Here is a 25820-nt window from a genome sequence, read left to right on the forward strand (position 1 = left end):
CCAGTCAAAAGTTTTGACACACCACATTTTTCTTTATTTTTACTGTTTTCCACATTTTAGAATAATAGTAAAGACATCAAAACTATGAAATAACACAAATGGAATTATGCAGCGACCAAAAAAAGTGTTAAACAAATCAAAACTATCTTATATTTTAGATTCTTTAAAGTAGCCGCCCTTTGCCTTGATGGAAAGACAAAGGCTTTGGAAAGAAATTCATACATAGGATCAACTTCACTATTTACATTTGTCTAAGAAACACATTTCAAGCATTTAAGCAGAAGCCTTTAGATCAAAATGGCTTTAAGAGAATGAAAAACACAGCACATTCAATCAGGTGTGTCCAAACTTTTGGCTGGTAGTGTATTTCTAAACAAAGTCGGGTATCACACAATGTGCAACACCGTTTTCCCCGGGCTTTACGGATGAAGTTTGCAATACAGAATCCACCTTTTCTGAAACATGTTTTTCATAACTGTCTTAACAAAATGAAATTAGAAGAAGTCATTTTGCTATAAAGCACACCTCTGCTGGACAGAAGAACATGAATTTCTCTCAAATCACTGACCTTAGTTTGTGCACAGAGAGATCTTTGGCTTATATGAGATTTGTCTGTTTTCACTCAGGCTGTCGAGCAACTGAACATCAAGACCAAGAGTTTTAAAGATCTGCTGACTGACGAACCCTTCACCAGAAAGGACATTATAATACTACAGGTGGGCTGCTGCTTTGTGTTGGTCTGCAAAGTTGAAAGTGCATGATTTAAAGAAAAGTTATCTAATTGAGAAAGCGTTTGTTTAATCTGATGAAGAAGTGATTTTGATCATCATAGTGTTTTGTGCCTTCTTAGGACCCCACAAACCTGGACAAATTCAATGTTTCCGACTTCTTCCATGTGAAGAACAACCTCAAAGTGTTGGATCCCGGTGAGTCACAGCAGCAGCGATTTATCACACACACAGCCATGAGCGCTCGGTTATATAGGGTGGAAATTATATCTTTTTTTAACTCTTATCATCTATGTGGTTTTGTATAGTGCGGCAAGTAAAGCGTGGCATTAAAGGGACGGTCAACCCAGTTAAAAATGTAAATTTTTTTATTTAGTATCACTCTTGGGTACTATGTTCATCATCCACCAAGATTTGAGCGTTCCTAACAATCAATAACTGTAATAAAATTGAGCTTTTGGGTGTTACATTTTCTATAGTGATACAATTCAGGAGAGCTGCTGGGCGTTCCCTCTGCCCTGTGGTCGAGCGAGCTTCACTCTAGAATGGAGAGAGAGTGGCGGCTGAAACTTGGATCAATTCCCAAATCTTTTACGCAAAACACACCTCTGTTAGCTCAATTTAGATAATTAATTAAATTAATTAATTTAATAATGAATAAAAACAATTAATAAAAAAGCATGGATTAGCTGTTGCGGCTAAAAACACATTGCTACAAACCTCGGTCGAGCGAGGTTCACTGTAGACTGGAGAGAGAGTTCTGATTGAATATCCCCACTCTGACGTGTGAAAGTAGTTGAAAGTAGGCTGATAGGCTTTTCTCAGACTTCAGATTTTCGCAGTTTCGTGTTGTTTTTTACACCCAACAATGACTTAAAAAGAAAAACCATTTTAATAAGAAATTGCATATTTTAGTTGGCTATCCCTTTAACACTGCCAGGGTTAGGGGTTTCATTTCCTGTGTAAAGCGTGGTACTAGCACGGCCAAGGTTAGGCTTCCCATACAAAATATGTGTGTTGCATAAAACCGTCCACCAAAAACATACCTATTCTCAACCTTTCCATCTCTTCCTCTCCCTTTGCTGGCGGGGTTTAGATGAGGAAAAGGCCAAGCTGGACCCGGCGTACCACCTGAAGAGCACCAACCTGGAGACCAGGGAGACTCTAGCTGAGCTGTATAAGGACTACAAGGGGGATCAGCTCCTGGCCTCCACCATGAAGGAGCCAGAGGCCAAGAAGACAGACAAGTTAAACGCTGTAAGAAAATCTATATCACACCACTAAGCTTTTCCTAGAGCATTCGACAACCAGCGTAGTCCCACAAGTTACAGAGAGAGAAATATGAAATGTAAAGAAAGATGGAGAGGTAAAACAACTTGGAGAAACTGACAGACAAAAGCAATGAAGTGGACATGATTGAAAAAGCTGTTTTCTGTTAAAGATTGTTGGAGCCTTTTTTGTGCAATGCTGTACAACCTTGTTAATCTAATTCCCCTGGCAGTGGAAGTTGTTTAAGCGAAAAGTGAAAGTGGAATATTTGGGCGACTAAAACACGTTGAAATAGCCAGTAAAGCTTAGTCAAAATATGAAACATATGAGCATGGATTTTCCAACACCTTGTGGGCAGCGGTAACCTAAAAGTTATAGGAAGCTTGTGGCCTGGAAGGTTGCTGGTTCAAGTCCCCAAACTGTCAGGGAAAACGCGATACACTTTCAACCAGCCAAATATTGGTTAAAAAAAAAATACTGCCTGTGGTTGGTTTGTCTACTCAAATAACATTCAAATGCGCTGTTGTATTCTGAAAATCCTTTTTGGCTGATAAAATAGAGAAATCTGGTGAATTTTGTAATCCATCAGTGGCTGGCAGAAGAAAGTTAGTTTTCTGGCATGGACAGTTCCAAGTTTTTAAGAAAGCCTTCATCATGAAGTCTCATGAGTCTCCTTTGATTATGAATCTCCTGTTAGATCATCCAAAAGGCTCCAGTGCTTTAGTGATTTAGGAACTAGGGGTTGCAGAGCCTGTCCTTCGACTGGGTGACCAGGTTCAAGCCCCTAAAACCAGCTAGGATCCGCCCTGCTGAAGTGTCCTTGAGCAAGACACTTAGGGTGCGAACACACCTACGTCACGAATTTCCCCAAGGGGATTAATAAAGTAATATCTTAGTTTGTTTTCTTTGGTCCGAATCATAGTTGAAAAGTTTACTTTATAACATTTTTATGTTTGGCTTGTTTAGGTTCACACTGCCCAAATGCAAGTGAAGCAGGACTGTAAACAAAAGCCACATGACTCACAAGTAGCTTGTTTCTTGGACAGAGTTTTGGTAACCTGCCATCCTGCGAGATTAAAGATTTTGGCAGCTGGGGAGTCAAAACAAATCCGAAACTTTAACTACAGACTTATCTGTGCTGTTTGCCATAATTTACCATCTCTGGTTTTCATACCAGGTAAGAACACATGAATAAAAAGTTGAATATGAGCGTCAGTCCAGACTGCGGTTTGCTCTCAGTTCATTTTGTCAGGCTTTCCGAGCATGAGGAACTGCTGGCTATCAGATGTCAACATCCGTCTTTATACCCATAAAACCATTCGGAACAGCGGTCAAACATGCTCATGAAACCAGATGTTTTGGGGTCGTTTCCTGCAGTTGATACAATGACGTTCTCGCTTGTAACGAACCGCACCACAAGCAGACCGAGACTCGCATTTTCATGCGGTCTCTGCGCATTTTTTTTGGTGCACACCCGAGTTCGAATGCCATCGCTCTGTCCACTAGAACTGAACTAAAGGAGGAAACGCACCGTTCGACTGAACCGGTCCAAACATGCTTGGTGTGAACGCACCCTTAATCCCTACCAGCTGCAGGGCTGCTGCTCTGTAGCTGACCTCTGACCTCTGACCTCACTGTGGACAGTGCAAGTAAAAACTGAATTTCCTTTAGGAATCAGTAAAGTATTACATTGTTATTATTATTATTTTTAGATATTAGAGTCTAGGTATTTTCATGAATAATTGATCAGATTTGATTTATCACACTTAAACAATACACTAATAAACACAAATTAAATGAATTATGTGTAGTATTGCTTTGGAAGTAAAAGTGAGTTGAATTGTGACATTGCAGCGTCTTCATCTTGAGTAGGGGTTAATTTGGTAGAAAAGTGCAATGTTGAATCTGTGCACAGGAGGGAGCCATACACAATATAATACTGTGTGCAGCATTTCATACGACCCTGCCACGGCAAATCCCTGCATCCAGACAAAGAGAAGCAATCAAGGTATGAGTGCAGTGTGGGAGAATAATGACATTATGCACTTTGCAGACATTGGAAGTTAAGCAAATATATCACCTCTATGGATCCTGTGTGTGATGTATTATAGGTATAACACATTGACCCATGTTGACCATGATATTCTTGATTTAATACCAATTTAACCTGTTTAAGGCCTGTTCACAGGCGTTGCAAGTCAGGTTTAACTGGTGGGGAAACAAACACAAAGATGTGTAACAAAGACAGTCAACCATGCAAGTGCACTGTACTTTATTTTTTAAAATCTCCTGCTCTCACATTAAGTGCTTACTGTCTTCATTTGTTGATTTTAATAACTGTGTGATGGAGGTTAATTCAGTTTGAATGGAGTCAACACTTCTCTTGTTATCAGTTCTCCTTTGATGCCACGCCACGTCTCCTTTTACGCTGAAGCTTTGCCTGAAATGCTCTCTCTTTTGACGTTACGCGAGTTCACAGTCGAGGTGACGCTCCGACAGCCTCTGAGAGAACAGGGAATATAGGTCAGACAGAGCATACAAGGTAAAGTCTGCTCTTTCATGCGCCTTCACCACGAGAACTAGAGCAGAAGAATGCTAAGCCAGGACTGTAGAGAGGACTTAAGCTTTTGCAAGCCCTTTTCTCTTCTCCTCTTTCATCTCGCTGAGTTGTTATTGTCTTGACTTAAATAACTCCTCCGGTTTGACCGCATTGTTTGTGTTATTTTGGGCGTTGCATATTATCATTCAGCTCATGTATTCTGCTATAATTTAAGCACAAAGCACCTTGAAGCATCTCCAGCGCCTCTTAATTGTGAGATGGTAGAAATCTTTCCAAACTGAGGCGGGGGCTCTGCTCCTAATCATATAGTGGCTGCAGAAGCTATCATTAAGCTAGTCTGCGTTTAATGCACAGCCTGGTGTAAGTGATGGGACCAGCTAAGTACCTGGCAGGAGGCTGGCGTAGTCAGTAGGGAGACCATCCTTCAACTGGAGGACCGGGGTTCAAGCCCCTTTTATAGGGAAGCATCTGCCCTGTTGAAGTGCCTTTGAGCAAGAACTGAAAGCTACCAGTTTCAGGGGCGCTGTTCTTTACCCTGTATTTCTCTATGGGGATCAATAACAAATCAAATTATTCTTATTATTAAAAAGGAGAATAAGTACAATTCATACTGCCCCATAGCACAAAATGACCATAATATATCTGCAGAGGTTGATAAGGTTGTTGATCAATACCAGTGACAATTACCTGGCCAGGTGCTAAGACTTATAGCTTTCAAAACTCACTTTCTGGCCTCTACTGTTTTGGAACAAAAAATCCCCACCCATCAGCATTTCAAGACTCACCCAACAAGGTTTGGGTTTTTAAGTCTTATATCCATGGATGTGTGCACTTTTCTATTCATGGGGTCGGCTGGGAGGGGGTCATGTGTTGTTGTTATGTATTTTATCATGTGTCTTTTATGCTTCAGGTCCTCGTTAATGTTGTTCTGTTATGAGCACACTGAGATAAATACATAAAAACTGTTCTTTGGTATGGCAATAAAGTATTGAATCTTGAATCTTGATAACCAACATCATAAATGGACACAAGAACAGGAGAAGTAACATTTAAAACGTATAAATATAAAAAAAAAAACTATGGTTAATAAAAAAACATGGCCTTAAGTTGTTGAATATTTTTTGTCTGTGTCCTTCCCAGGCTCACTACTCCACAGGCAGAGTTTCAGCCTCTTTCACGTCCACAGCCATGACTCCTGCAACCACACATGAAGCAGGTAAGTGAACATATGACACAAAACCCCCTTTGGATTGTCGAGACAAAGACACATTCACTACTTTTTTTTCTTTTTTTTTCTTTTTTTTAAACCTTTATTTATCCAGGGAGATTGACTAAGCATGCGTGCCCCTTTTCCCTCAGAGCCCTGCTTCATGCTCACACAGTTAAATTTGTTCTCAACTGGGAGCTGCCCAGTACAACCACAGCCTGCTGCTGTCTGCCGCTGAGCAGCTGCACTGGAGACATTTGGGGTTACGCAACTTTCTAGTAGGTTCAGTACACTTTGGAGGTGGAGGAGGACAATATTTAGATTCAGTGACCTAGTTCAGGTTTCTGAAACAGGAAGGCAAGCCAAATGTTCTCTGTTAATGTGCGCAATCTATTGAATTTCACATAATATAGAATAGTCAGACATGTATATTGTCTGTTTACAGTATGTATGTTGAAATGTGTTGGTGCTGGTGAATATCAAAGTACCTTCATTAGGGAAAAGGATCCATATTATAGTTTTTCTTTAGCCATATCTCTGTCATAGTATTTCTGTCATATTTTCTGTTATTTCATAAAAAAATCACTCTCACTAAAAATCGCTACATACATGTACATACATAAAAAATAGTAATATAGGCTAAATAAACCTTATTTATGTAGTGGAGTTACTAAGTCTTTACAAATGTTAAAACTATTGTAAATAAAAGTTAAGTAAAACTGCCAGAAATGGTTTAAAAACTGGGTTGGAGAAGAATAAAACGGACCAATAAAACCAAAATAAAAAGATGAAAATTCTCAAAATAATGGGCCTTGCCTGATTTGCCATTTGTCATTTAGGCTAACTAAATCAGTTTCATCTTTTAAATCCCTTCTAAAAACACTCTTTTATAGACAGGCTTTTATGTGAATTGCTCCTTATAGTTGTATCTCCATTTTATTTTTCATTTTGTAATTGCGTTTCTCTTTGTTTTTAGAAAAGTGCTATAAAGTTATTATTATTATTATGATGTTGTCATCCATTGTGATAAGCCTACAATACGTGCTACAGAAACATATGATCAGTCTTTGATAAACCTTAAAAAGATTCTCCTTTTCATCACATATTTATTTTCCTGCTGCAGATGCCATCGCAGACGACACCGTGCGTTACCAGTATGTGAAGAAGAAAGGCTACGTCCGTCTGCACACAAACAAAGGAGACGTCAATCTGGAGTTGCACTGCGATAAGGTAATAACATGTCTCTGCTCACACACACACACACAAACACACACACACACACACAATCAACATAGAATAAATAGCTAGTCGTATTTGCATCCCATAACTCTGATTACCTAAAAACATACTGTAGCTTTGGAAAAAATGCCTCAAAACCCTCCAAGCTTCCATGTCTCCCCCACTTTCAAAAAGGAAGTGCTCTAGTCAGGACAAAACAAACTCATTCCTGAACTGATTAAGCCCAGATATGATGAGTGGACCTTGTGTTTAAAACTTTCCAATTCATCATTGAAGTATTTTATTACCGAGAAATAAGGCACTTCAAGTTCATTTGAAATTGTGTATCAAGTCTGTATTTCCCAGTCCTTGGTGCCAAGAGGTGAACAAGGACAGGTTGTGTTGAACGGGTGTTGAAGAGGTATTAATAATAACAAGCAATATTTTCATATGTCTACCACACTTACAGGCCTGAGATACAGAGGCCAGCATTTATTCAAAATATACAGCAAAGTAAATGTTTTAGATTAGCAGTGCTCACCATTTTAAAAAAAAACCCAAACAAAATAATGAAGCCAGGTGTTTTTAATACTGAGGCTCTGATTCAGACTTGGCTGATTTTAATTTACATGCAGATTATGATATTTGTTTGGAAGTGGGTTTCGTATGGATGTGTCACCCTAAATAAGGTTTAGCGGATGGCTAAACCTTATTTAGGGTGGCAAAATATTAGAAGATCAAAGTGAAATAAAAGTGCACAAACAGAAAAAGTTTCGGACCATCGGTTGTAGAACGGATGATGGTCTTTTGATTGAAACAGTTTTTATTTTTGGCACCATTTTCCCACCTTGTCACCATAACAAATTTTGGCATTTTTTGCATCAGCTGGCATCTTTTTGGTTTTTTTTTACCTTTTATAGTGTTTAAATTCTTTTTGATCTTTTATGCTCCTCTGAGTTGTTGAATTTACACACCTGAGACATTTTTGTGTTTTTTTTTTTGGACTTTGAAATCAGCCATTTGCAGCATCTGTCCCCTGGGTTGCCAGGTTTTTGTCATGGCATGTCTCTTGTGCCCCCTTTATTACGTTTAGGTGTGGGCCCCCAGAGAGACAGCAGCATATCTCTGCCCTAGTAACTAAGGGCTATTTCTGCTCCGTTTTCATTGGCTTCCTAGCTGTCGAATCAGAATAATGAGGGGAAAGTTGCAGTGGTTAGACAGCCCACCCTCCGCGCCCCACATCCTTCCCCTCCCCACCTCCCTCCCCAGTTTTCACTCAGCGTTGCAGCTCTATTCGTGGCCTGCTGTTTATGAATTAATGAGTGTTGCTTCACTGTCACTTACGCTCTCGATCACACAGATCCAGGGTCCACCTCCCTGTAAAGTGCCCATTTGCTCGCCCAGCGTCGGATGCCTCACTCAATCCTGCCTTCACTGTCCCCAACTCCGGTGAAATGTGAGGGGGTGGAAATGTTGGAGATAAGAGTGACTCGGTCTGTGCCTTTCTCACACATGATATCCAGGAGAGCACAGATCCCTAATATTCAAAAGCACATCCCAGTACTGTGCCTGCAGAGGATAGACTTCACCCAAGAAGGGGAAATAGGATGACTGGGTTGAGTTAATAGAAGTTTACAATGCTCTGTTGCCTAAACAATTTGTTAAAATGAAATAATGGGTTTCATTTTTGTAAGAAAGCTGCTCGAATATCAGATTCAGATGAAGAATAAAGAGAAATGAAACATGTTTGTAGATTCCTTTCTATTCCAAAAATAAATTTGCTTGGTAAAATATTGAATATCAAGTCAACTTTATTAATGCAGCATGTTAAAACACAAAGCTAGTTTGTACCAAAGTGCTTTACAAAGTTGGAGGTTATAAAACAGGAAATAAAAGGATGCAGAGCATGGAACCACAACAGCAAAATTAAGATGTTTGAGGAAATAAGAACATAGAAGAACATGTGAGACCCAGTGAATAACAATCGGGTTTTAAGAAAGCGTCTGGTGATTCTTGGAATCCACCAACCATTGTTGACACTCGGTAAAAAGTTAGTTTCCTGACCTATGTGCAACACACACACACACACACACACACACACACACACACACACACACACACACACACACCCCTACTCCCTAAGGCCATTTACGTAAATAACAATGTGTTCTCAGTCAACTTGCCTGGTTAAATAAGGATGGAACAAAGCTGTCAGACTTTCTAGAGATTTCCTGAATAAATTATTTGGGTTTTGACAGTTTCATAAAGAGAATTATATGTTTATTGTGGTTAAAAGTTGTCAGTCTCAGGCTAGGATTTATACACTCCATAAACCTTCCATAATAGATTTACCACAGAACTTGAATGAATAGAGCAGTCATTCACATTCTGCATAGCTTCTGTATAAACTGATCTAATCCTTAAAATTCCATAATCGCCATTTTATGCTGTACTAGCCAAATTAGTACAGCGAACAGTGGAAGGACCGTTCTATCCATTCAAGTTCTGTGAGATTTACCAATACGCAGGATTTGATAGGCGAGGCCTTTGTGCCATATTCTAGGGTGAGCATTCATACAGAAGCCTTTTTTTTTATTTTTTTAAAGTGGTTTCCTCCCATCACAGATGTTTGGTTTGAGTTTGACCCACAACACTTCCAGAAGGCTCAGCGGTGATTTCTGCAGACTCTCGACATCCGAATGCAGCTAAATTCGCCTCCACTGCCCTGTACCCACGCTTAGGCTTATCCCAAGTTCTCAACACTACTCATTAATTTTATAACTCGCTATTGATCTCAGCAACAATAAGCTAATGGGACAGCTGACACTGCTGGCTTGGAACGGCCCGCTCAGCAGATCAGAAGCCGTATTGTATCAGCAAACTATTACACCAAGAGCGGAGAACAGTTACACTAAAAGTTGACTCTGTTTCTGTTTTTTAACCCGTCACTGCACTCTCCTTCCCCTAGGTTCCCAAAGCTGGAGAGAACTTCGTCCGTCTGTGTAAAAAAGGCTACTACGACGGGACGGTCTTCCACAGGTCCATTCGGAATTTCATGGTAAGGACATTAGCGCGTCGAAAACTTTTCCTCTGCTCTTACAGCCTCAAACATGCGACATTGAAAAGTCACGCGTTTGATTCCCGCAACAGCGTCATGTGTCCTGTCAAAGCTGTTGTACAACAAATAAACACAAGTAATCATCTCAAAGTGCAATCAACATTAGACAACTCACTCATACAAACACACTTGTACCTAAAAAGGAAGAGCAAGTGGGTGAAGTTATTGATTTTGTTGTATTAACAGGAAAATTCAAGCTCAAAATAGGATAGAAATGCTTGCCAGACCTTTAGGAACTTTCGAGTGGAACCTCGTATATCGGATCTTTCATATTGCATATTTAAGATGTTCAAGTTTAAGATGTACCGTTACCTCCTCCACCCAAAGCAGAGATGTAGTTGTAAATAGAAAGGAGGATAAACTGTGCAAACGTCCACCAATACAAACAAAAATCAGTTATATTTTCAGAAAAAAGCTTTTATTTTATGCTTTTTCCCTTCAAAAGACCTGATCTTCATATAACGTATGTCAGTTTGATACAACTCACTATGATGTGTACTATGAATTTAGGTGATAAAGTTTTATGTCAGCCAAGAAAAGTGGGTAAGCTGGGTTTAGGTGGGGTTTCCCTCCACTACATCCCTGTATCAAAGTGTCCTTGATTAAGATACTGAACACCTACCTGCTTACTCATCGTAAGTCGCTCCGGTTAAGAGCACCAGGCACACGCCCAAGTAGAAAAGAAGTGAGTTACCAACCTTGCTTTCTTTTGCTGGGTTACATTCATTCATCGTTTTATTACCTCGTCTTTTGTGGCATTAATTACAAATCCCTGTGTTTGCCAGCTGAGAGCGAACGCAGCTCTCTCTCCCACCCAGCCATCCTAACCCAGACTGAGAATTTGAAATGACAGGTCTCCAATCAACAGCTCATCTGTGAATTTCAAGGCTGCCGCCCCCATAATTAAAGTGGCTCTGGGTGGACTTCAGGTCTCAAGAGAACCCTTACCTTTTTGTGCTTCAGTTCCATGGTTTTCATACATTGTGGCAAGCTGTGAAATGTTTACACATAACCGCTATATTACTCATGCTTCTTACTTATCCGAAGCTCAAAAGGTGAGGACGGTGGCCTTGGAGAGAACAGTTTCCTAGCAGGAAACGCTGTAAAAGCTGTGTGCTGATGGGAACAGAAGGGCGGCTCTCAGTTCCAGTAAAGCAGTTTATCAGGACCTTGTGAGTGTTCGACCTGCGTTTTTGCTTCTAAGAATTTGACAACGTTACTTAGAAAAGTGAGAGGCCCTGCAGACTGCTAACCCCGAGGCTCAACCAGTCTGAAGATTTGTTTAGCATTGAAACAGATGAGGCACGTGTTTTAAACCCTGAGCCTGCCCAGGTAATCAGACTTTTCAAAATTCTGTTGCAGTTTGTATAAAAGTGCGTTCCCCGTCCATTCAGAGAACATGGAGGTATTCTTAGTCCCACTGAATCTCCCCACTCTCTGTGGGGATAAAAAGGTTTGAAATGGCCTTCCTGAAACACAAAAAGCAGATTTTAGCTGGCAGCATTACCATAAAAGACGCAACAATGGCACTATTGAAGATTTGTATGTAAAATACACCCATCTTATTAGCTTAAATTGCAAAGCAGGGCTGCGATAGAGAAGAGCGTCCCATCCCCCTTAATTGAGACGCCGTAGTCTCACCCTGTGTGCTCAAATGAAATTCTGGTTTCAGGTCTGGACACTAGCAGGAAATGTTCTCCTCCCACAGCAAGTGACAAATTGAAACTTATGAGCGAAATACAAACTCCTTCCCTTGTGAGCAGCGCTCACTGCTGGAATCACCGGCGTTCGATCTTTTCCTCTCTCGTCTCTTTGGTTTCCTTTGGTTTGAAGCATCACAGACCGGCTGGTTGGTAAACGAGCCAGCTGTGAGCAGTTTACTGACGTCACATTACAAAGTTTCTGGGTGTTTAACTTCACACAGCTTTAATGTTCTGTATCGACTGTGAGAAAGTGAGAAGGTTGTCCACAAAGTTGCATTACATTATCTGTCAAGGCTAGTGAAGCGAGCAAAGATTGTATGAGGAATTGCTTGTGTATTCACATTGGAAATACGATATGTCTGGTAGGTCTTTTAAAACAAGTGATTTACTATGAAACTATGAAGATTATATACAGATTGTATCACTGAGACTACCGCTCATCCTCAATCCTTGAATTCTAAAACTAAGTATCGGAGTGAAAGCAGACGCGGCGCACATCTCTGTGTCAAGATTCTGTACATGTTTTGAAACATAAAATCTATTAAACGAGAAGTTGGAGTCCAAAGAAGGGCAACGAACTATAATCTGCTGTAAAAACAATTATGGGAAGTATGAACATTAACAATGAACAATAAAGGTCGGTCCCGGAAAGCTTGGAGAGCGGTTACCAGTGATTACAAGGGACATGCCACCATGTTGGACGTGTGACAAAAGGAAATACTTTAAGATTATTATTTATAGTATAATTTGAAGGCCTGTGCTGTGAGCTCAATATGCAACGCAAGCACACAGATGACTTGAGGCAAAAACCTAACTGAGAGTTTTTTTGTTTCCAGATTCAAGGAGGAGACCCCACTGGCACTGGCACAGGTAGGATCAGGCCTGCACTAAAACCACATCTCCAACATTTTGAATTACATAACACCTTTCTGTTGAAATATTAATAGATCCTTTTTGGTAGCTTTGTGTCAATACCGCTTGCAACTCGAGATACAAGTCAAGAGAGTTACTAAATATACTCTGTAAAGGCACAAGGGAATACAGAAGGCACACACACACACACACACACTCAGGGGGAAAGATGCTGTAGATGGAAGAGGGCTGAGTGGTCTACAAAATAAATGGAAATGTAGGAAAGTCCATTCAGAGAGAGAGAGGGGGAATCAGCTCTGGGGAAAAAGAAAGGATAGATGCTTTGAATGTTCTTTTCTGGAAAATGGCATAAAGCGTCAACAAAATGGGTGTGTGGTTTTCCAGGAAAGGACCGACCAACCAACATTTGGGGGGCTCTTTTCTGTTTTTAAAAATCAGTTTGACTGGTGAAATAGTGAAATTGGCTGCTGGGCTAAAAAAAAAAATAATTAGTTTCCTGCGTTGATGTCATCTGTACCGATCTGAGAGCCGCTAGCACAAAGTGTGCTTAATGTCTGCGGGTGTCCAAGCGCTCTGCAAAATGTTTATGAAGGTGAGGATTTATGGAGGTGCAGAATTCCTGGCCTCTGGGTAAACTCCTCCTGATCACCTGGACTGAAAAGTGTTTGCACACAACACACTAACAAACCTTTTAACGGGCTGCAATAAAGGACATTCTGGGGATTCTTCTTGTCCGTTGTTTGCAACCGTTACGATGCGCTGTTAAAGCGATACTTCACAGTGGCATAACATAACATAATTGTGCATTTTTTTGGCGTGCGTTTCATTCAGTGTCAAGAACATTAAGCTTCCACAGTAGGGATGGGATGATTTATAAAAATTCAGTATATTGCAATACAAAAACGTGACAATAAACATCGTGGGAATATTAGCTCCATTTTATTCCTCTGTAGTAATCACAAATGACACGCTTGACCATCACAATTTCACAAGCTCTCCATCCAAATTATATTATTGTCACTTTCTAATTACATTTTTACATTGTTGTTTACATTCTAGCGAGCCAATGCTATTGCTAGAAAGATTTGTGGCTCAGAAATAAACATAATTCTGCACAGCTAGCCTTTGTTGTCATTGAACTTTTATTTATTACATCGTATCGCATCGTGAACCCCATATCGCGTATCGTGAGATAAGCAGATCGTCCCATCTCTACTCCACAGGTGGCTGCGCCGATGGTTTGTAGTAAAGTCGCTCACTTTCTGTTATTTTGCCTCTGTTAGTCTGAAAAATCAGCGCTCAGACTAAAGCAGAGCTGACCAAAACAATATTATTTTAGTTTCCTCTTTTGTTTTTTGTCGTCCTTTTTCAAGAGGTGATTTTGCCTGTTCACAGTTATCGATAAAGTCAATCGGGGATGCAAACACTGAAAAAAGTGTAAAACTCCCAGCAGTCAATGTACATTTCAGGGGCAACTCGTGCTGGAGGTTGTTCATACTGAGGCGATAGTGCTGGGAGTCGGAACGCTGTTTTAAATCTTAAACATGAGATTTCCATGTTATCCCATAAAACATTTCACACCCTTTTATAAGTAAACCCCGCCCTTGTACCCCCATACATAAATTAGAAAGATAGGAAAGCTGCATGCTGCTTACTGTGGCGAGACCCTTTCTGTGAGTATGACACTTATCAACTTGGTATAAGGTTTCCTCATTATCACAGGCTGATGCACATGAGCTGAAGTACAGCCTCAGCACAGCCTCATTTCACCAAAACATAATATATACAGAGATTGTTTTGGAGAAGGAAATGTTTGATATATCGAAATGTAAATGAAATTCCAGACGCATATAAAATATCAAACATACATGCGCACATATTCTGAAATGCCGTTCATAATGCATTCATTTGTTGAGATGCTTCAAGGGAAATTCCTCTGACTCTGACACACTCAGTCCATCAGTATAGTATCTTTTCACATTGTTGCTTTTTTTTCTTTCTTTTATTTCTTTCTTTCTTGTTCAGTAGGTCAGTGGATTTGCAAGTTTGAGGTTTTGGGTAGAAAAGGTTCTGCTGTTGACTCCTTTTGTAATTTTAGCTTTCAAATGAACATCAGAAGGAGTGAAGTTTGACGGATTCAACTTTGGTGTTTGGTTGGTTGACTGTCTGGAGAGATTAGGACCCAGGAAGTAATTGCTCTGTCCACCCTCCACCCCTCGCTCCCCCTCATTTACCATCCAGTCATACTGAGGTAAAATGTCAGCGAGTTGATAAATTATGCAAAAATGTCACCAGGGGAAGTCGATGGCTGCACAAAGCCTCCGAAGGGTTGATTGGCTGGCGGTATGTATTTACACGGCAGCATAAACACACACATACATATACACACACACACACACACAGGCACACCAGCTGGCAGGACACGGGACAGTAAAACACACCTCGGGGCGACAGATCCTCTCTCCCCCGTTGGGAGCAAATAAGCTCCGACAGCGCGTATTCCTGGATACTCATCATGATGATTCTTAATGATGAAGTCGGTCTGAATAATGATTCACAGCTCGCTACGTGGCTCCTGTCCAAGGGCAGACAGGTCTTCTGTGTAAGCTTCTTATGAAAGTAGCATGTAGCCTGGTTTCAGATTGCTTCTGTAACGTTGGAGGTATTTGACTGAAGTAATAATCTGACTTTTTCATGTAAATAAATTGATACTCTCTGTTGCCGATTGCTATAACACAATAGTGATCCAACTTATATCCAGTTCATGAAAACTTTTCCATTTGCTGTTCTAAACCCCCGGTGTCTGGTAGCTCTTTCCTGGTGATGCGTTTTACGTTTCCCGGTTTGTTTGGAATAAACAGAAGAAGAAGAACTGGGTAGTTAGCATGAGCAGCGATAGCCACCATGGCTGAACAGACAAAGAAAAGAGAAACTCAAACTGCATCAACAGAAAACCCAAGCTCCGCCCACACTGTTTGATTGACAGGTGATCTCTGGGAAGTGCCATGCAGAAACACCACAGCAATGAGGCTGAGTGGCAAAAAACTCCTGCAGATTAGCACTTTAATTGATTGTGAAGGATTAACTTTGCATATTTCTGATGGTGCTGAAATGTCTGTCAACACTATTAACTGCAGTAATAATTGGGTAAAATGTGTTTTTAGCGATTGACTCATCTCTCCCTTTCTCCCTCTTTTCCCTCCCTCATCTCTTCTCTCTCTCTCTCTCTCTCTCTCCCCTCCCCTGAATCTCTCCCTTCGCCCCTCACCCTCTTCCTCCTCTCTCCACTCTCTAGGAGGGGAGTCCTTCTGGGGAAAGCCTTTCAAGGATGAGTTTCGGCCCAACCTGTCCCATACGGGCCGGGGGGTGCTGAGTATGGCCAACTCCGGCCCAAACACCAACAAGTCCCAGTTGTAAGAGATGATACTCAAATCAGTTCCTAAATTTACTATTTATAGTTGTTTTTGATGATTGCTCTGTATATTTTATAAAACTACAGTAGTTAAGCAAAATGTAAACTGTATCCTATAGGTTAGATGTTTTGAATGTTTCATACTAACAGAGTGTTTTCTTTATTCTTGTTCTTTTTCCTCTCAGCTTCATCACGTTCAGATCATGCACCTACCTGGACAGGAAGCACACGGTGTTCGGAAGGTAAACCTCCTTTCTGTTTTTGTAGTGTGTGTATGGATTTACTCGTGCGGTCAGTAACTTGAAGACAGCATTTTGCCGGTTTGAGCAGCCAGAGGCAGCAGTTTTCCCACCGTCTTCCTCGTCACCCGGCTGAGGCAGGCGGCTTGGGAAAGTGACAGCCTGGACAGACACTTGCTCATTGCTCAGTTCCTTTTACGCACGCAGTTTGGTCAGTGCCACAGCCTGTTCTCACACACACACACACACACACACACACACACATTCTCAAAGAGTGTTATTACACCTATAGTTCATTGTCTTTGGTCTGAGCCATAGTGGAAAACTTTACTTTGTTGAGTTTTTGTATGTGGTTCGTTTAGGTTCACGCTGGCCAATTAGAAGCGAACCAGAGCTTGTAAACAAAAGTCACATGGACTCACAAGCAGCTCGTTTATTGGACAGAGTTTTGGTGACCTGTCGTCCTGCCAGTTTGAGATTCTGAAAAACGCATCTGATTCCAGTCCCTGTAACTTGAGCTAAGCATGATGAACTTTTTGTCATAGTTAACCTTCTCTGGTGTTAAGAAGAGACATACCAGTTAAGAACACATGAAGAAATAGCTGAATATGAGCATCAGTCCAGACTTCATTTTGTTCTGCTAGGCTTTCCAAGCATGAGGAACTGCTGGCTATCAGATGTCAACATCCATCTGCTGATACCCATAATCCTTTGCGTTTTTGGGGTTGTTTCCTGTAGTTGGTTCACATTACGCTCTCACGCTTAATGAGAGAAAAAGGACTGAGACTCGCATTTTCGGGTGTCTCGTGTGTTTATTTGGTGCCACCCGACTTCAAATGGCACTGTTCTCACCTGGCCAAGCGAACCGAACTAAAGGAGTTTCCAGTTTGAATAAACCGCTCCAAAACGTCAAGAGTCAACGATCTGAATGGAGGAGAAAACTGGGTGAACTCATTGGTTGGTGTGCTAGAGTGATGTACTTTCCGTAAAGTGTAATTTATGTTGGAAAACCAGATACCGTCAAATATCTTCATGAAAAATGTGCCGTTGTGATAGTTTGGTCGTGTTGCCCAGCCCTACCCCTGTCCTAGTTCCTCAAGTCTTCTATCACAGGGTCTTCAAGAGTATGGGGGCTCCTCTAGAGCAGTGATTCTCAACCTTTTTCATATGAAGGACCCTAATTTAGTCCACATTAAAGCCACGGACCCCCATGTGATGAGATTTTGTCTTGTCGGACCCAAATCTGAGAATATTTTTATTGTTAGATATGATTTTGTCCAGAATTCCATGACTATCTGTACTGTAGGTAGAGAGATAACAGTGAAACTACGATCAAAACAGCAATTATACATTCTCTAATTGCGTTAACTTCTTATAAATTAAATAATCATGATGTTTAACAATTCATCAATTTGCTGCGGACCCGCTGGAATCCCCTCAAGGACCCCTGGTGGTCCCCGGATCCCACGTTGAGAACCACCGCTCTAGAGCACATGTGGTGAGAGACCCAGCTCCTGCTAGCTGCTGGGTATACAGTGTGTGTGTGTGTGTGTGTGTGTGTGTGTCTTCTGTCTCTACCCATGGTAACAGTGGGGCCCAGAGGAGCAGCTGGATAAAGAGCTCGCAGTTAAGAGAGCGAAGTGAGAACAGCGTCTGTAAGCGCTCTGCACCGAGGGAGTCGCTAACGGATCGCCTCCTGCCCCGTCCTGTTCCACACCGACTCTGCGTCCTCAGCAGCGGTTTCCTCCGTCGTGTTTACACCGTGAAAACACCGCGCCTCTAACAAACACTAGACGCACCGGCTTTAAGCAGAAACCCACGGCTGTCAGAGGAGCGTAATGAGGCCTGTGGAAAAGCCCAATGAGTCGATGATTTCAGTAAATACACTAGTCATCGTTTAATAGATGTTATTACGCGGCTTTGTTGAGTGCTCAAAGATTATTTTTGGGGTGTTTCTGCCTTTATTAGACACATCAAAGTAGGGAGAGAGAGAGGGGGATGATGTGCGACAAAGCTCCTGGGCCGGATTCAAACCCAGCACATCCCGTTTACATGAATACTCAATTCTGATTGGCCAGTGAACGCATTTTGTTTCACATCATAATCATATCACCCCCCCCAGTTAAGAAATTCAGGTGATTTTATTGATTTCTAACTGCAAACAGTCCTGCTGGACTATTTTTGGCGGAAGCTCGTCACTTATTTTACTTTGTTGGAAAATAGTTTTAATGTCTTTTCTAAGTAGCTGTGTAATAGGTGGGATCATGTACAGCGTGTGCACAGTCAGGGATTATTATGATAATGACTGGTAGTGCTGAAATGATTAGTCGATTAATCGATTAGTCGGTCAGAAAATTAATCGATTATACTTTTGATAATTGATTAATCGTTTTAGTCATTTATCAAGTAAAAATACCAAACATTTGCTGGTTACAGCTTCACAAATGCTGAGATCTGCTGATTTTCTCCGTTCCATATCATCATAAAAATAATACTTTAGAGTTTTTTTGGCTGCTGGTCAGACTAAATAAACAATTTTTAGAATTACTTTTGGCTCTAGTAACTTGTGATGGCCATTTGTCATTATTTTTGCCATTTTATAGACTAAATGATTAATTGAAAAAATAATTAAATGAAAATAATCATTAGTTGGAGCCCTAATGACTGTTTTTTCTATTACTAATGAAAAGACAATCAGCATCACTAATTAAACACACAAAAACCTAATCAAATGGTTTTGGTCTAACAGTTGCGTATCAGTCTCTCTCAGACTTTTCACAGACTCTATCGATCCCTGAAGGAGAAATTCACCTTGTCACTCGCAGCTCTCCGTACTGAAGTCAGCTGCAGGGTCGACTGCAGTTCAGCTCCCTGTAGATGGAGGCGGGGATCTGGTGTCTGACTCAAGGACGCTTCAGCAGGACGGCTGCTCGCTGTCACAGGGGTTTGAACCCGAAAGACGGCCTCCTTACTCTCTGCACCGCCCGCTGCCGCCTTGTCATGATCAATCCTGTTTTCTTTCTAATCGTAACACCTTTATCCACCTTGAACTAGGATATGTCAGTTTGAATGCTAAAATGACCTTCTGAACCTCTTGGCAAGACAACTAACGCTGTTCTCTTCAGCTCCCAGTTTCAGCAAAATAACAGATTGACTGAACACTGCCAACGATTTTAAAATGCATTAATGGACGTGGTTCTACTTAGGGATGCACCGATGCCACTTTTTCAACGCCGATATCGATTACGAGTATGAAAGTTTAAGTATCGGCCGATACTGAGTACCGATCCGATCCATTACTTTTACTGAACAGTGCAGGCTTACTTCCTTAGTTTGGGGTCAATGGGCAAAATTATTGAGATAAAATCCTTGTTTTTCCCACTGTTTGAGAAATACAGGCTTCTATGTGCCACAAATGCATAAAATCAAGACAGTTTGCTTTTATTTCTTACATGTTATTCATGGCTTTCGGTATCAGATTTTAGTCTTGGGTAAAATCTCCGATACCGATATTCCATTTTAGCCTGGTATCTGGTATCATCCCTAGTTCTAGTCGTTCTCTAATGGTTAGATTTTAATGTCAAGGCTACGCAGCCTTTGTTTGATCTTGACCGATGAAGATTAAAGCGGTGGGGGGCCTCTTTTGTTATCAGTCGTCGAGACAAGCGGCCATCTTGGTAAACAGAGGATGTTTTGTCTTGTCTTGTGCAGGGTCGTCGGAGGCTTTGAGACGATCACAGCCATGGAGAACGTGGAGAGCGATCCCAAAACAGACAAACCCAAGGTATGAAGCGCTGATGTTTTAACGTCTGGTTTGGCTGAAACTTGGTTTTATTTTACCTCAGACCATTTAAGTTGGGTTTTAAGAGGATAATGTAGATTTTATTCCTCCTAATCAATGAGTTATTTTGAGTCATCTGAGACAAATTGGAACTTTGCTTTCCTGGGTGTGAGTGGATTCGCCACAATCACAGAGAAATATCCATCCACAGGTCTTACTTAGGTCACATTTCATTATACAATCTAACTGAACTCTTATCCAGAGCAACTTACAATGAGTGCAACAGTTGAATTAACAGTTGAATAAATTCCTGGATCACCAACATTACTGTTACTGTAATTGTTACATAAACCTGCCAAGGGACAGCAGATGAAAATTTGCTTGGTATATTTACATTTGGTTTTAAGTGTTCATTAATATGCACTGTCCCTATTAAATACATCATAACATTACAAGCAGCCAATTGTAAGGAGTTCAAGGGTCACAGCCAAAGAATAACAATATTCTTGTGACACCCAGATTGATCATGTAAAAGACAAGTGCTGCTGGGAAAAGAAATAAAATCAGCACTAAGGAGAGAGAGAAGTAGCAAATAGCCCTGAAGCCAAGAAATGCTTCTAAGTTATAATAATAGCAGTGGTGGACAGATAAAATTCAATCATTACAATGCAGAAGAAATGAGTTGACTGTAAGGAAACGTGTAAGAAATGCAACACATTTTCCATGTTTCGATCATTCACTGTCAACATTCAACTGAATACATTTTACTTCAGCATTACAAATCATTCAGTAATGATAAGCAAAGAAGGACACACAACACCGAGTTTTCTTTTATGTCAGATTGTTGTTTTTGGATCGTAATTTTGTTTTCTGTTTGACTGTCTGTTAGTCGGAGATTAAGCTCCTGAGTGCCACTGTGTTCGTGGATCCTTACGAAGAGGCTGATGCCCAGGTTAGTGTCTCTGTCTGTGTATGTATGATACAATATGCATTTTACCCAGAGTGCACCTAGGTTGCAGTCTAGTTATACACCCAGCCCTATCTGCAGGGCATTAAATTTCTACAAATTTCTACAAGTGCACCATATGTCGTCTGAGTCGGTTTCTAATCTCAGTTATATATTGCTTTCTGTGTGTCTGTCTTGTCTGACCTGTAAGGCTGCGTTCACACTGCAGCTGAAAGTGTCCAAATTCAGTTTTTTTCCCCTCATGTGACACAGATCTGATGTTTTCTACTCGGTGTGAACAGCAACAAGCTGCACAGAGTCGCATTTTTTTCTATTCTGATCTGGACCGTATGTGCTACAAAGTCCCGAGGCATGCGAGCTACATGCGTCTTGTATTTGAACGCTCAAAACACAATCTGTCAGCGTTGCCAATGACAATAAGTAAATCTGATCATTCACCTCAAACAGTTGTCATAATTTTGGCGCCACAGCAGCTTGGCTCAACCAGCGTTGGCATGGAGGACAACGAGACACAAAAATGGAAGAAAAGCCAAAAAGCCGACTTGATTGGAGACGCTTCAATTCAGTCAAAAGTCGAAGGCACATGCCGTAACCGAAATGTGTTTGAAACAAAGTGTGAAACGAATTTGACGTCTTTTGTTATTGTTACTCTGCACAGTGCATCTTTTCAACATCGCTGTCAGTTCATATTGGTATCAGATATGGGTGTCATCCTAAAATAGACATGAACAGTCGTCCAAAAAAGTCAAACATAAGGAGCAATTCAGAATTGAGCATGAAGGCCTGCGGTGTGAACATAGCCGAAGTCTGTCCTCTGATCTGGTACGTGCTTATGGGGATTTACATGATTTGTGTGTGTGTGTGTGTGTGTGTGTCTGTGTGTGTTTCAGATTGCAGCAGAGCGAGAAAAGGAGCTCCAGAAGCAAGAGGAGGAGAGGCAGCAGGCCAGCGTTGCCCTAAAGAAAGCCAAGGAGGAGCAGGCCCCTAAGACCTTTAAACAGGGAGTGGGGAAATACATCAACCCAGCCACAGCGTAAGGACACACACACACACACACACACACACACACAGATTTTACTGTACAACAAACTACACTCTCCCTTTCAGTTTCACTGTAGTAGAGACTAAAAATGTTCTACCATCTCTTGGCATCGCTGGGGCCTTAGGTATAAAGGTTGCGTATGCACAAACCAGGAGTTTAATTATATTTATTCCATTTTCTAAGCAGAATTTGTATTAAAAAAAATTTACTTGGCATGAGAATATGCTTGCCTCCACACACACTATATTGCATGTGTTTGCACAGTTTGAAGTCAATGATTTGAGAAATGGGATAGTAGTGAATGGATGAAAAAACATTCTGATTATATAGCGACACGTAATGTGAAGAGGCACAATGTGCAAAATTGGCAGTTATAGTGAGGATTACCCATTTTCCCCATGGGGATCATTCAAGTTTATCTTATTATGTAGACTATAATTTCCCTGACTGTAGGCGTTTTGTTTTATTGTAATATTGCAACATATTTCATTTTAGTAATAAAGAAAAACTCTTCTCTTAGAAGAAGTTACAAAGCCTTTATTTTAGTGGCTAATTCATACAGATTAGAAGTTGCAGCGACTCGTTGCGTTCTTCTACTGTGAATCAGAGGTGGGGACTCGAGTCACATGGCGTGGACTTGAGTCACAATTGTAATTGCATGAGATTTGACTTGATGCATGAAGAGAAGACTTGAGACTTGACTTGACTTGGGTTCTGGTGACTTGGGACTCGACTCTGACTTGTGCTTTGATGACTTGAAAAGGTTTCTAAAGTCTTGACTTGAGATCTTGTGTTTGTGTAAATGACTCAGATTGAAAGTGATGAGATTTGTTCCAGCGGACGACTGAATTTAAATTCTGTTTTCTGAATTTGTATGGAATGATTGAATTTATTGAAGTTGAAACTGATTATAGAAATCAAACTCATGATGCTCTTACCAAGTTTTTATCCTAGTAAAACCATATTGCATTGAAAAGTCCTAGATATTTAGTTTTCTTTAAGATATTAAATTGATACTGGACTCGACTGACTTGACTTGCTGTTCTATATTTAGACTTGAAACTTGAGAGACTTGTGCCTCAAGACTTGACTTACATCCTTTGGACATACTGTACTTTGGAAAGCGTTTAACTTTATGACAACTTGCAACTTATGTAGTTTTTCAAATCCAAAATAATAATCACTCAATCAATTATCCAAACTGAAAAAGAGATTGATACATTAGATTCCTGTCCTGTTGACGGTCACATAAGCTTTTCATGGTGTTGGACTTTGCTTGATGCTGTTTCCAACGCTCCACCGTGTCCCACTTCAATTTATGTTTCATTCAAGGAGAAATCTGTTCAGAAAAGTAGAACCGTGAAACAGTTACACCCAAGCCACTTAACACAACGCATTACCCTATATCATTTGCGGAAATACTGAAATGACTGTCATTATGCATAATTAAGGCACATTAACTGCTCTGGCACTGTTGAAAGACAGTGATGAGATGATAATACTGATGATATTCCTCCGCTTCAGATCTTCACAAGTTACCTGACTTGGCCTACTGCTGTCATCACATCTGTTTCTCAGTTTTGCATATTTAGTTCTCTGAGTCATGCCAGTATTAATGCTCCCAAATTGCAGCCTGTCCCTTTTTTTCTGGACTTTGAGTGAACCTAACCCGTTTGTTTAGGTTTACTGCAATTTGCCTTTGTCATTTTCTCATAGAATGAATGACTGAAATTGGTAGGAAAATGTAAAAGTGGCAAATATGAGGCGTTTCAACAGCCAGTTATGGTGATTTGCGGGTGTTAAAGACATACTTTTACCTTCAACTCTGACTCTGAAGTCGGGCTTTAATTCCAAACTCATGCGTGGATTTTTTATACCATGAGTGAAGTTTTCATTTTAAGCGAAAGCTTTTCGTATTTAACCATGGCCAAAACCTTACCCTAACCTTAACCAAATTGTTTTAGTTGCCTAAACCTAACCTAAAATTTCCTGTGACGAACACGCAAAAATAGTGTGTCCACTTTGTGTTGTGGGGAAATTTGACTCTCTATTGTAAACAAAGCAAAAAAAAGGCCTAGAAATAATCTTTCTAAATGAGGTCCCTGGTTACTGACGAGTCTCTGCTGCATCTGCTGTGACTTGACCTTTTTGTTGTCCGTGGTTTCCAAGTACAGTTTGTCTTGTGGGACCCGTGACCCACTTTCCCCTCGGGGGTCATGAAAGCTCCACCTACTGTAAGGTGCTGTTCAGCAGAAGGCATGGGTGTTTTCATGGAAAACTTGCCCTGGCTGGAAATCTTTGGCCTAGCGTTTTGAATGTGCACACACACACACACACACACACACACACACATATGACACTGTCAATCAGTTCATTTCAGGGTTGGTCAGCATGGTGGGAATGCAAACAGCTCCATGTGACATTTGAATGTTGTAAGCTTCTCCAAACTTAAATTAACTATGGATAGCATGGCTGAAATGCTAAATAAAATGATCATTTCATAATGCTTGTTGTAGTCGCCATGATTAAGTTGCAGAAAATAGGTGCTAGATGCAAACGCTCCCTCCTGGATCTTATAACACTTTCACAGCACTCAGGTTTTCTAAGGCAACAGGACAGAAATACAATCAATCAGTCTGGTTCAGTTTTTTATCTCTTTCTGGTTGATTTTTAGATTTAAAAACAGACTTCAGACGTCGTGGTGTAGGGTGTAAAGATTACACACTCCTCTCACACGTGGTCTTTGCTGTCAGGAAAATTATCAATCTACAATTCATGCTGTTAGTAGGAAGAGCCCCGTCCCCCATTATGGAAACTTTGCTTTTAATATAGCAATATGGCAGTATAGCAATACCCAAGAGGGCATTCTTCACTGAGATTATGGTTATGGAGGTGATGAAGATATGAAGTGCAGCCAAGCTTGGCTTTTATACAATATATTATATAACATATGTATACTGACTGACAAGTTGTCCTCATATGTAAGAGGAGAAAACAAGGAAGATCGCTAAATAGCTTCCTGGTTACCACCACGGTTTGCAACCAATCAACTAACAGGATTTATCAGCACAGTTCTGCCTAACCAGAAACTACCTGAAGAATTCATGCAATATTTTGGGGGGCCGGATATGTAAGGTGCACAGTCTCTTCATCTGTGAGTGTTTCCAGAGAAGGCGAGTGGGCAGATAGATACAATACTCACTGCATTATATACTTTGACTGACGGATCTCAGATCATAACATGGCGTAGTGATTTCTCTGTGCTGATTGTTGGTTCTTCTCATCCAATCAAGAGAAGACTCCCGCTCACCCAGCTAGACAGTTTCTTGTTAAGGTGATAATAACAGAGTCTTAGGAAACAAGACTTCAGTAAATCCAGTATCCCGCTTTAATTTGGAAGCAATCCTTTTGGTCAAGCAACCTTCATCCGAGCATGCAGAGCAAACGATGGAGAGGTACAAATATTTTAGCTTTCCATCCCGTTCACTTGCTCAGCAGTATGAGAGACACCTGTGCACAGCCTAAGTGGAGCGCTTCCTCTTGGGAATTGTAGTTTTACAGTCACTGTGAAAAAAGGCAGTGTGCATGGAATCTTTCTGTTTTATTTAGTCCTGTCTTTATCCTTTTGCACCTGCCAAGAAGACTTTGAAGGTGTGCTGATAGCTTGACTACTACAGTCACAGTGAAAGAAAGAAAAAACTAG

The 25820-nt window shown here is 40.8% G+C and overlaps 1 protein-coding gene across 1 annotated transcript in view; it reads left to right on the forward strand.

Moving 5' to 3' along the window:
* Window positions 1-25820, forward strand: part of ppil2 (peptidylprolyl isomerase (cyclophilin)-like 2) — a 32975-nt gene that overhangs the window by 6278 nt on the left and 877 nt on the right. The window contains exons 8-19 of the mRNA XM_071917786.2: window positions 627-716; window positions 851-926; window positions 1825-1985; window positions 5698-5773; window positions 6888-6994; window positions 9951-10040; window positions 12640-12673; window positions 15972-16089; window positions 16274-16330; window positions 20039-20111; window positions 20998-21060; window positions 21966-22108. Coding sequence (XP_071773887.1) covers window positions 627-716; window positions 851-926; window positions 1825-1985; window positions 5698-5773; window positions 6888-6994; window positions 9951-10040; window positions 12640-12673; window positions 15972-16089; window positions 16274-16330; window positions 20039-20111; window positions 20998-21060; window positions 21966-22108 — 1088 coding nt within the window. The remainder of the gene's footprint in view (window positions 1-626; window positions 717-850; window positions 927-1824; window positions 1986-5697; window positions 5774-6887; window positions 6995-9950; window positions 10041-12639; window positions 12674-15971; window positions 16090-16273; window positions 16331-20038; window positions 20112-20997; window positions 21061-21965; window positions 22109-25820) is intronic.

This window comes from Centroberyx gerrardi, chromosome 8 (genome assembly GCF_048128805.1).
Source record: "Centroberyx gerrardi isolate f3 chromosome 8, fCenGer3.hap1.cur.20231027, whole genome shotgun sequence".
Taxonomy (NCBI): domain Eukaryota; kingdom Metazoa; phylum Chordata; class Actinopteri; order Beryciformes; family Berycidae; genus Centroberyx; species Centroberyx gerrardi.